General features: G+C 40.7%; 1 protein-coding gene and 1 long non-coding RNA gene across 6 annotated transcripts in view; one reads left to right on the top strand and one right to left on the bottom strand.

The window, feature by feature from the left end:
- OSBPL3 (oxysterol binding protein like 3) overlaps window positions 1-8,951 on the top strand; it is a 95,895-nt gene extending 86,944 nt beyond the window's left edge. For all 5 annotated transcript variants that reach the window (XM_081881988.1, XM_081881990.1, XM_081881991.1 and 2 more), the window contains 6 exons: window positions 288-366; window positions 1,652-1,796; window positions 2,020-2,164; window positions 4,276-4,402; window positions 4,779-4,901; window positions 6,824-8,951. In XM_081881988.1, the coding sequence (XP_081738114.1) occupies window positions 288-366; window positions 1,652-1,796; window positions 2,020-2,164; window positions 4,276-4,402; window positions 4,779-4,901; window positions 6,824-6,920 (716 nt within the window). In that variant the 3' untranslated portion in view covers window positions 6,921-8,951. The remainder of the gene's footprint in view (window positions 1-287; window positions 367-1,651; window positions 1,797-2,019; window positions 2,165-4,275; window positions 4,403-4,778; window positions 4,902-6,823) is intronic.
- On the bottom strand, window positions 8,727-12,112 carry LOC309325744. The gene is made up of 2 exons (XR_014149937.1): window positions 11,956-12,112; window positions 8,727-11,844 (listed from the first exon to the last, which is right to left on the bottom strand). It is a non-coding gene; the product is annotated as an uncharacterized lncRNA (long non-coding RNA).
- Window position 12,113: the final 1 nt, after the last annotated feature.

Genomic DNA, 12,113 nt, shown 5'->3' with positions numbered 1-12,113 from the left:
AAAGTGAACACAAGAGCTTCCAAAGTCATCATCAAGGGTGACTGAGAGCATAAGAGAGAATCCATGAGCTCCATGTTTAGTGTGATTGCTCACATACCGCTAAACCATGGTTTAGCATGACATTCAAACGCAGCCACTGTTTGATACCTTTGTCAATTTATTGATGGTCTCAGGCTTAAAGTATAACATTTAGTAAACAATTCAGCTCAACAATAGCAATATGTGTTTGGTGTTAAGGATGTACTTAGTTTATTACTGATTTTTTAATTGATTTTTTAAAATTTCAGATATCAGATGGAAAAACAAATTCTGGGGGAAATCCATGGAAATCGTGCCAGTTGGTACTACACATGTAATTTTGCCAGCGTAAGTTCTGTAATTGTATGCAGGCTGTAGTTCACGTTTTGCAGCTCTGGGGTTGTCAAAACTCCTTTGACATAAAAATCTCCATATTTTTTCACTTTCCATAATCTAGCAAATCATATGGTGCCATAGAGAGAGAATTATGTGCATAACATGTATACAAGATACCTGCTATCAGAAATTTTTTTAACTAGGGATACCTTTGAACTGAACCTGGGACAAACCATTATGGGCTCAACATTCTGTCGCTTATAAAAATTTTACCTGTTAAGCCAACACCTTAAAATTTATCATCCCATGATCAAAGCTTGTGAATGTGGCAAATTCAGACCGATCTGATTGCAACAGGTTTATCAGTTTTAAAATGGCTACAAATTGACCCATTCACCCTTTTTAAAACTGGCTTATCGTATATTTCTTTCCAGTTTTGATGAAAACTATAAATGCACTTTATTCAGGTTTATTGAGGTTTATTTCTCATTGGTATGGTGAAGATCTGTGCAGCTGTTGAAAAGTTGTTAAAGCTTAGGTCAGCAACTACATGCAAAATAAGGGGTTGCATATGCAGTTCAGTTCCGAAGGGGAAATTCTGCTAGCTCTCCCAGTATTTGCTGAGAGCGCCACCGTGTGGATGCCATGTGCAATGCCTATTCCTTTCATGCCTATTCCTTTATGTGTATGGCAGTGTGCTGTAATGATTAGGAGGTGCAGTCGCTAACCATGTGCACAATTGGAAATCTAAGAAACCGTTGTGGGCAGCACGTACCACAACCCGCCACATGCGAACACGTTGTGACCTCCATCATAACCCCACTGCCCACTTGCACTGCCATTCCCTGTGCTCCTGCACTGACACAAGCATGAGTCAATTCTAAGGAGGATTCCTCCAGGAATACAATAAAATTCAGATGCTTCAAAAGGCAATACAGAGCCTCGTGTTTTGCCTCGATTTAGCATCTGTTGATTTTATTAATCTTTTGGATTTTTAAAAATCCTGTTTTTATTGAGAAATTTAATGTTTCATATTTTTGCAAACCAGGTTTTCTTAGAATCAAGTGGTATATAAATTTTGCTAAATAAGATAAATACCGGTAAATTTGCTATCCCCAAGTGCAAGTTTTCTATCTCGGTGAGATATTTTCTCCCTTTGCTTTGTCTCTGCTTTTCTTGAAAGGAATCAAAATTGGATATTCAGGGTGTTTGAGATGAACGTTTTAAGTAAAACCATTGATTTTGTTAACTAATACTTTATTACAACATGAAATCACAGTCCTCTGTTTTCTTCTAGCTATAACGACCATTATGAATGGAATAAGGTGACATCTTGCATTCATAATATATTAAGTGGACAGCGGTGGATAGAACACTACGGGGAGATCATAATCAAGAATCTGAATGACCACAGCTGTCTCTGCAAACTTACTTTTGTAAAGGTAATAGTAAAATTACATTGGATGTTCTCAAGAGCCTGTGCCATTTCATTTAAAAAGTCAGTAAGTTTACTAGCAGAATTTCCTGGGCAATGAGGAGGTTGAATAATATCCTGAGGTTGTAAGCTGACATAGTCATTTCTTGGCATATCTATAGGAGCAACCTAGTTCACAATTTTTTCCTGATCTTTTGAAGTGATTTTGGTTTTGCTCATTTTATCTCCAGACAAAATACTGGAATCACAATGTACATGAGATTGAAGGAAATGTTTTGGACAAAAATGGGAAAGTAGTGCATCGCATTTTTGGGAAATGGCATGAGAATATATACTGCGGAACACCATCTTCGCCAAAGTGCATCTGGAGAGCAAGTTAGTGACCAATCAACCATTTTATTTTTATACACATATAAAGCATTTGCACTCCCTACCTCTGCTCATCTATTGACTGCCACCTGCCACAATCTTAAGTTTCAGTATATATACATTTTACTATAATTCTTTACCATGCTACATACTATGGATGGAGTCTTGTAATGGATAAATCCATAATAATACACTATAAATGACTGTCTAGATAGGCCACATTTAAGACAATGGCCATATGCAGATAATGCTCAACCATGGCAAATAGTTCAACTGCATCCATGGTTAAGGGTTATCTTTAAACCAAAGCAGAGCAGTTGAAAACAAAACGGGAGTGGAAAACAAAAATAAAAATGGGTAAAAAAAGTGGCATAGAATAAAACCACAGAGACACATCCATTGTTGTTAATTTTAAAAACTTGTAGGAAGTCCTCTTGATGTCTAAATTACCATAACCAATTTTGCCTGACAAACATCCCTATGGAGGGAGTTCAGAGACTGGGGTGTTGCCACAGATATGATGTATGTAACACTGGTCAACAACAAATTTGTTGTCTGCGTTTTTTCAGTTGATTTAGGACGAATCTGATGCACTGAATCCAAAAATCACATTGGTTTTGCTCAATCAGGTCAAGTTTTTGAGCTATGGCCACATGTCGTTTTTTTTGCATTTTTGTTCACATGTACGCTTGTGTGGAGCATTTTAGAAGAAGTTGGTGGGGGTAAAATGCCATATCAAATAATTGTTTTGATTGGAAATGATTATTTTAATGACAAGAAGTATTCAGGTCCGATAGTTCTGGGTGATTATGTCGAAAAGGGATCAGTTTGAAGTCATAAAACCTCCATTTTTTCTCGGAAGAGAAGGACTTGGTGTACTATGCAGATATTGCGCAGCTTCTGCTCAAGCTTGGAGTGCCACAGTACGAACCCAAAGATTGGGGACTGTTCATTGACAGCAGCAAGCGATCACTGAAATGTGTTCTGCTACACAACGGCAACCAGTTTGCCTCTATACCCCTGGCTCACTCGAGTACACTGAAGGAGAACTATGAAGCGGTGAAGTATGTGCTGGAGAAAATTGGTTATGATCAGCATAAGTGGTTTATTTGTGTTGACCTGAAGATGGTGAACTTTTTGTTGGGACAACAGTCTGGCTTCAAGTACCCATGTTTTCTGTGCATGTGGGATAATAGGGACCGTGCTCAGCATTACACGAAGAAGGACTGGCCTGTGTGGGAGGAATTGGTGCCTTGCAAAAAAAAGGAACGTCATCAACGACCCTCTGGTGGACAGAGACTGCTGCACATCAAGCTCGGCTTAATCAAGCAGTTCACCAAGGCTCTGGACAAGGATGGTGACTGCTTCACTTACTTGTGCCAGGCTTTTCCAGGATTGACCATGGAGAAGTTGAAAGCTGGCATCTTTGACGGTCCTCAGATCCGTCAGTTCATCAGAAATCCAGAGTTCGGAAACTCAATGAACAAAGTGGAACTGGAAGCGTAGAAGGCACTTGTTCTGGTAGTGAAGAACTTTCTTGGCAACAATAAGGCCAGAAACTACGCAGAACTTGTCAACAACATGTTGACTGCTTTCAGAAACTGGGCTGCAACATGAGTGTCAAGATGCACTACCTATTTTTACATATGGACCGGTTTCCTGAGAACCTGGGTTCAATGAGTGATGAGCAGAGGGAGAGATTCCATCAGGACATGAAAGAGATGGAGACCAGGTATCAGGGTCGCTGGGACGCAGTCATGATGGCTGACTACTGTTGGACTCTGAAGAGAGACCTCCCTGCCGCTGAGCATTCCAGGAGTTCCAAGAAATGGAAGTTCAAGCCCTGAAGTTTGAAAAATGGTGAAGCAACATGCAATTTACGTGTGCTTACCTTTATCAATGCCCACCATTCAGTTTACAGTAAACCTGACCTGATGGAGAGAAACGGATGCCATTTCCTGATTCAGCAGTGCAAAAATACGCTAAATCAGTTGTAGAAATCTAGACAACATTCAAAAAGTAAAAAATTGTTGCCCAGTGTTATCATTGCTCTTAAGTCATGAAATTATGAATAGATTTGGGCTGGAGAAAATAATCAAATCCATTTTTATTTGCAGATCCAATGCCAAAAGATTATGAACAGTGGTATGGTTTCACACAGTTTGCATTAGAATTAAATGAATTGGACCCGCTCACTAGGCCTCTGTTACCATCTACTGATACCCGATTTAGACCAGACCAAAGGTATTTATTTATTTTTTGTATAAAAAAATTAAGTTTCCTATAGCTGAATACATACTGAGGCGGCACTTATTATCTTGTACCCTTCAGAGGCAGGATGTGCATGTGTTGTGCCCATCATCAAGGAAAATCTGTTCTTACTGGTCAGTTTTTTGGGAAAGACAAAAAGGGAGTAGAGATGTCAGGGTCCCTTCCCTCCCATTTTTTGTTGAGTTCTGGAATCAGTTCACTGGTTGTTTTTCCCAATCTGTAGCCTGGGGAAATGATCTGGTTGTTGGTTAAAAGCTCTAGCTACTTCACGGTTTGCAGATACTAAGCTAAGGGAGCCACAAAATAAAATGCCAACAATGCTTTGTTCTTTTATCGTTGCTTATGGCAGGCTCCTAGAGGAAGGGAATATTGAAGGAGCAGAAATGCAAAAACAAAGGATTGAGCAGCTACAGAGAGAGCGGCGGAAAGTTCTAGAAGAAAACAATATGGAGCATCAGCCTAGATTTTTCAGGTACTTTTTTAACATAGCAGATTTCTTTGCTGAAATGTCTGCTAATATGCTAGCAGAGTGGCACAGAAAGTGATTCACAAGATTCCGCTTCATAGTTCATTTCTCAGAATACTTACCTAATTGCTAAAGCCATAATTTTATTTATGTCTTGTGGCTAAAACAATGGGCTAGGAAAACCAAAGAAATTGTTTTCTTGCAGTGGGGTGGCTGGAAGCTAACTCGGAAACATGTTGGGAGAAGTGAGGAACCAAGGAATAAATGGGGAATCCTGTGGCTCTCTAGATGTTGTTGGACTACAACTCCAGTCGTTCATGACCCTTGGCCACGTTGGCTGAAGCTGATTGGAGATGGAGTTGAATAACAGCTCAAGGTTCAGGACACAGCTCCCAATATCCTACTCATGGATTTTTCCTCCAGAAACGTTGGTTCCTCATCACTGCCACACAGGATAGCATTTTTGAGTTGCCTAGCTAGTTTGGGAGTTGGCATACAGTTGTACCTTGGATCCCGAATGCCTTGCAAGTTGAACATTTTGGCTCCCAAACACTGCAAGCCCGGAAGTGAGTGTTCCGGTTTGCAAACGTTCTTTGGAACCTGAACGTCGGGTGCAACTTCCGCAGCTTTCGATTGGCTGCAGGAGCTTCCTGCAGCCAATCGGAAGCCGCACCTTGGTTTCCGAATGTTTTGGAAGTCGAACGGACTTCCAGAACAGACTTCTGGAATGGATTCAGATGTACCACTGTACTGTGATGGTGGTTTCAGTTCTAGCTATCAGAAGGGGATCATAGGGGATTACTGTTCCACCTCATGAGGTTTATTCTGTGGTGTGCCGCAAGATTCAGTCTTATCCCCTGTGCTTTTCAGTATCTACATGAAACCTCTGGGGAAAGGGATTTGGGACAAAGTATCATCAGCATATGGACGCGGGTGGCGTTGTGGTTTAAACCACAGAGCCTAGGACTCACCGATCAGAAGGTTGGTTGTTCGAATCCCTGCGACGGGGTGAGCTCCCGTTGCTCAGCCCGTGCTCCTGCCAACCTAGCAGTTCAAAAGCAACTCAAAGTGCAAGTAGATAAATAGGTACTGCTTCGGCGGGAAGGTAAATGGCGTTTCCGCGCGCTGCTCTGGTTCGCCAGAAGCGGCTTAGTCATGCTAGCCACATGACCCGGAAGCTATACGCCGGCTCCCTTGGCCAGTAAAACGAGATGAGCGCCGCAACCCCAGAGTCAGTCACGACTGAACCTAATGGTCAGGGGTCCCTTTACCTTTACCTTATCATCAGCATATACAAACCTATACCTATTTTCAGTATTCAAGGTGAAGCATTGTATGTCTTAAATGTATTTGAGATATAGTGTGGGATCCAGTGAGATTAATAAACTGAAGCAGATGTGGCAAAGGTGTGCAGTGTAAAAGGTCCCATTGATCTGGAAGTGGATGGTGCTCTTGCTCTGGATAGGGTTACACTTGCAGCCGGTTCCCATGTTTCTGAAATCTCCGGTGGCAGCTGTGCCCAGGAGTTCAGTTTTGCCAATATAGCTTGATCTGCCAACTGCTACCACTTTTAGGGAAGCATAACTATTCATCATTAGCCACTGCTGAGTGTGTGAAATGTCAGACTCAGACCAGGGAAATACCAGTTAAAATCCTCATAGAATCATAGAGTTGGAAGAGACCACAAGGGCCATCGAGTCCAACCCCCTGCCAAGCAGGAAACACCATATAGAATCATAGAATCATAGAGTTGGAAGAGACCACAAGGGCCATCGAAACTTGAAGCTGGTTAGATGTCTAGTCTTACTTTGCAGGGTGGTTCTGAGGATTAAATGGGGTGTGGGAGGAATATGAATGCCACACTGAGTGGCATAAAACATGCATGTTTCACAGGAGAATAAAAAAAAGCTCTGTTGATTGTTTGACAGGAAATCTGAAGATGACTCCTGGGTCAGCAATGGAACTTATCTAGAACTTAGAAAAAACCCTGGCTTTTCCAAAGTGGATAATGCTGTCTTATGGTGAAAAAACAAAAACAAACGAAAAGGACATTATAGCTGCTGTTTCTCTGATTATAAGAATGGAAATGCTGCGTATCACCATAACCTTCTAGACTCCTGCTTGATTTAGATTTCTGACAAGCACATTTGCGTTATTCTGTTTGTCTTTTGCTATTTTGATAGTAACCATGATTTATTTGAATGTACAAAAAACTCTAATTTTCTTGACATATATATTTAATAAATGATGGTTGAATGTTATCTCTGAAAGGGGGGGGTGAGGAGAGAAGCTTTAACACTATTTTTTCCAAAGGATAATGCAAGTTCAGATTTAATGCCTTATTGAGTTCTGTGATAAACAGTATTGGCCAGGAACCTTCAGCCGCAATACAGTAACTGAATGGAGGCATCTGATCCCATCCCACAAGATGTCAGGAAGCTAACCAAAGCTGGAGTGAGTGTGTTTCTGTCTCTTGCCTGAGATTCCATCTCAGTTACTGATCTTTTTGGAATCTTTTTTTTTTTGTGGTTTGGATTTGCTTTGTTTTTGAGGAGATGGGCAGAGCAATGCAGAATACCACCAATCGGGTTGGTTGAGATGGAGGTGTTCCTTCACCCAGTTCTGCCTAGCTGTGCTGGGCACTGCTACCATGGAGCGGCTAGCTGCACCCACCTCAACTGTGGATGAATGGAAGGCACTCCTGTGGAATCCCTGCTGGCAGTAGCTGCTATATATATCCCCAAAATGGGAGCAGAGCTACATAAGCTAAGGATCGCTTGGATCCTCAGCCAGTCCAGCCACCAGTTACTTGTGGAAACAGGCCCAATCTGGGCCTCTCTGCTGTACCAGCCTGGAGCTGGTATAATAAGGAAGCAAAATGGTTGTTGTCCCTACCCTAGCTGCCATTGGGCTCTGGGATGTAGCCGTCAGTCTTCACTGCTCTGTTTAGCCCTTCCGTTGCAGCCTGCTGGTGGTTTGGATCGCTCCTGTACTTTTTACTCCATTAGGTAACCTATTCCAAGAAAATAGTACTAAGCGGTAGTAGCATTGATGGTTCTACTGCCTTACAAGCAAGCAAAAGGACACAGACACCTAGGAACTTCTCTTATGCCTTGTTGACCTTTACGGAAGCTGGACTTCAGCAGGGCTCGCACAGTGGAAGTTCCAAGTTGAACGTGTCCCAGATTTGTACAGTTGGCATATATGAATCGTGCTGTGTAGACTGAACGTTTGAGGCACAGTCCAACCAAAGTTAGCGATGGCTTAATTCATATTAAAATCCAATAGAAAAGCTGTTAGTTGCGAGCAGCTACGTTTTCCTAGAAAGTACCATTTGGTTAAATGCAATTTAGTGGTACTCCTAAACAGAGATTGTGGGTAAAAAAAAATGAGCAAATGGAAAAGAAACACGGTTTTCTTTGGGGCTGGCGATATCTTTACAGAGCATGGACTCTTTATTTCACGATTCTGGTTTGTTTTTAATAAAAAGATCCTGCTAGACAATTTTTTTAAAAGCCCTCCTTTTTAACTATTTGCAAAGTAGCTAATTATGGTTAAGAGACAGGTGTTTTCTGAAATAAGATTTCGGTATTTTCTACCTCTTCTGAGCAGCACATTTATTATCTTGTATTATTAAAAAAAACCAACCATCTGCCTTAGATACAATGTATGGAATATATGATCTTCCTTTACCTGTTTAGTGTTTTAAGATAAATATTTGTCTTGCACTAAAATGGTTATGTTTTTCCTGTATCCTCTCTATGTATTCTAATATCTTCATGAGCATATTTAGCATGTTGAAGAAGGAATCCAAAGTAGACAAAACAGTGCTTTGGAACGTAGGTGGCAGTCTTGTTTGTTTTTCTTTTGTTAAATCACAGTTTTAATATAATATCACGCTAAACAGGAAACGTGTGTGCAGAAAATTAGAGTCTGAAACACATACTTCTATAAGCTTTCAGGTCCCTTGCCTACAAACTGATGGGAGAGTGGTCCTGGGTTACAGTGTTGAATGGTACTTTCTGTAAATTAGTAAAGCATTCTTTCTTCATCTTAGTATGTAGTACATGTCTTGCATCCAAGTGCTGTGAGCAGAAGTAAAATACATTAATTTGAATATGCGTACGGAGCTATCCCTGCGTGAGCTGCCCCAAATCACTTATGGCAAAGGGAGCAGCTCCATACAAGCATTTTGTCTCACCTGGTTTAGAGCTGTTCCTTCTAATAAGCGAACAGGTTCAGGCAGGTTTTTTCCTGCATACTGTATAGCGCACAACTAGATCACATCTAATTTAGCTAGACACAAGATGCATGAGGATGAGCGTTCGCAACGGCACAAGCACACCACAATACAAAACTAAAGCTAACATAGTTAACCAGTTTGTTCTGCAGATGCACATTGATGGAGTGGCGAAATAGAAAACGTTAATGACCTTCTGAACTCTCCCATTTATATATGCCTAAGCAGTTTCAAGGGAAACCAAATTTTAGCAAAACTTCATAAACTTTCCAACTGAAGTGGGGGTGGCGAGAACCCCTCAGACATCAGTTAATAACTTTTCCATTCATTTATTTATAAGATCTTCCATTACAATAATATCATGTCTATCACTCAGCACAACAATTGCTTGCTGCCTCATTAAACACTCAGGTCTAACTAGGCACTATGTTCGCCCCATATTTGTGCCCTTAACTTCAATGGTGTTGCTGTTTTTTATGCAAATTGGTAGTGTGGGGTGCAGGCTCTGAACTAGGACCTTAGCATGGAGGGTTCAAGGCTTTCCGCCATTGCCCCCTGCTTCAGTCCTGGTTAGGATCTGGGCGGTCAACCAGCGATGTGCATAAGAAAAAAATGTTCTCATTCATTTCAATGGAAGCTCTTTTTTATAGGCAAGTTGCTGGTGTGGGCAGTTCAGATTAGGATTATGGAGAGCGAGGTAAATAAGGTTACCAGATTTTTTTCAATGAATCCGGGGACACTTTTCAACTCCTTACTAACTAGATTGATTTTGTCAGGGGACTGATTTATAAATCCGGGGACTTTCCCCGGGAAACGGGGACATCTGGTAACCGGTAATGCCCGCCCTCCTATACTAGAGTCCCAATGTGAATTTGGGACCCTATATCAATATGGAGATAACATACCTAGTTTTTCATTCATATAAAGCAATGACAGTTATTCTAACTTTTCTTCCCTACGCCCTTGCATCCACATAGCAATTTACTTGCAGTGTCTCACTATTTGACAATATCACACATTATATAATTTTTGCACTAATTGAGATTTCTTGTAACTTGTAATTTTCGCTGGGACAATTCCTTCTTAAAAAATGTAATTATTTTCCAGACAAAGTTTGTTCCATTTTTGGACAGGTTCACTCTTTCATTTACAATCCATTTATTTGTATATCATCTCAGGCATAAATCATATTCTGTGCTTACAGTCAGTTAAGATTTGGGTATGTAATTTTGCCTTGCACTTTCAGAAATGTTACTGCTTTGGATGCTTTGCTGCTGCTGTCCTTGGAAACACTTGTTTCCTTTTGTCTTTTATTGCTTTGTACAGTTGAAATGCAGTTTTAAAAAAACCAAAACATTTAATGCAGCTTTTAAAGAAACAGATACAATCATTGTTCATGAGCCAAGAGCTTACCGTAATGCATGCATTAGTCAGTTAATGCTGGGATAGAACTCTAGGCTCCAATTCAAAAAGGAACATTGCTCTGTGCATTGCTCCAATTTTTGTTTGCTAGATTTTGTTTTGGTTTTTAAAAAGAAAGATTTGCACACCCTGTGGGTCACCATGTTCATTTTGCTGTGTTCTCGATTTCACATACATAGAACGGGTAACTGGATGCATGATGAAACAGTCATATGGCCAGTTCATCACACACATTGCATCACTTATGACAGATATCTTAGCATAATTTCATCTGACCTTTATCACATTAACACAGGACCATGATTTCACCTTTTACACACATATCATCCAGTCTTCTGCAAAACCCATAGCTTTTCTTTTTCAAGGGAGGGCCAAGCCCATGAATGCATCAATTGAAATTAAGGGTTTAATCATGTATTTTTGTGATCTTTTACATATTTCCCGCCTGATCACCTCTTATTCTCTTGAGTATATGCATATGGTAAGAGGAATTATCAGCCCACCTCACTAGAGCAAAACGTGGCAGGGAAATATGCCAACGATCACCATCACCATAGTAATCCTGGATATTAGGCAGCCTGGTTTCCCAATATTTGGGGAAGGATGCTCAAGTATGGTGCAAGGGCATGCACACATCGCTTGGTGCTGTCTTAGCCCTTCGGATCCAGTTATGTAATTGGACTGGTCCCACTCCACTGAAATTTTGCATGTTCATATTATTACCTGCAATTACCACCTAAACAATAAGTTTACTGTAATTCACTCTAAAGGTGTAATTAGGTGTAAACCTGCATGATTTACGTGCCACGAAAGAGGAAAGGAAATTGCTTCAGCAGCTGCTGGGACCTGGCTGCATATCCATACCAACTCATTCTATACATATCTGATATTATTTGATGGCACTTACAAGTGGAAGGTTTCTGTCAGGTACCTGACAACCGCACTCTGGCACTGGCAGAACTGTCTGTTCCCTTGCTGGTTTCAGCTGCTCTACACTGATTTGCAGCCTTGGCGCAGGAGGAACAGCAGATCAAGGAAAGTATTAGCAGCACTCTCTTCTGCTGTGGTCAGACCACACCTGGAATACTGTGTCCGATTCTGGGCACTGCAATTTAAGAAGCAATGAAGCACCAAACCAGTGGTGGAAGCTTCAGGCTATTCTGTTAGGGTGATAATTTTTTTTTATTAGGTTCTTTTCTGTTTTTGATACCACAAACTACCATCTGGAAGCACCCTTAGTATCTTATCAATTAAATATACATCCAGATACTACTACTACTACTACTACTACTATTATTATTGTTATTATTATTATTATTACCAGCACTATATTTATGTCCTACCTTTCTCCCATAACTGGGAATCACAAAAATTAAAACAAATACAAATGAAGCACACATATAGCTAAAAGCATATTAAAGTTACAGGTAGGTAGCCGTGTTGGTCTGCCGTAGTCAAAACAAAACAAAACATTCCTTCCAGTAGCCCCTTGGCTTAGAGACCAACTAAGTTTGTTATTGGTATGAGCTTTCATGTGCATGCACAGAAAAAGTGTA

Source organism: Podarcis erhardii (genome assembly GCF_964252035.2).
Source record: "Podarcis erhardii genome assembly, chromosome: 12".
NCBI lineage: Eukaryota > Metazoa > Chordata > Lepidosauria > Squamata > Lacertidae > Podarcis > Podarcis erhardii.
This window is presented reverse-complemented; position numbering and strand designations above follow the sequence as displayed.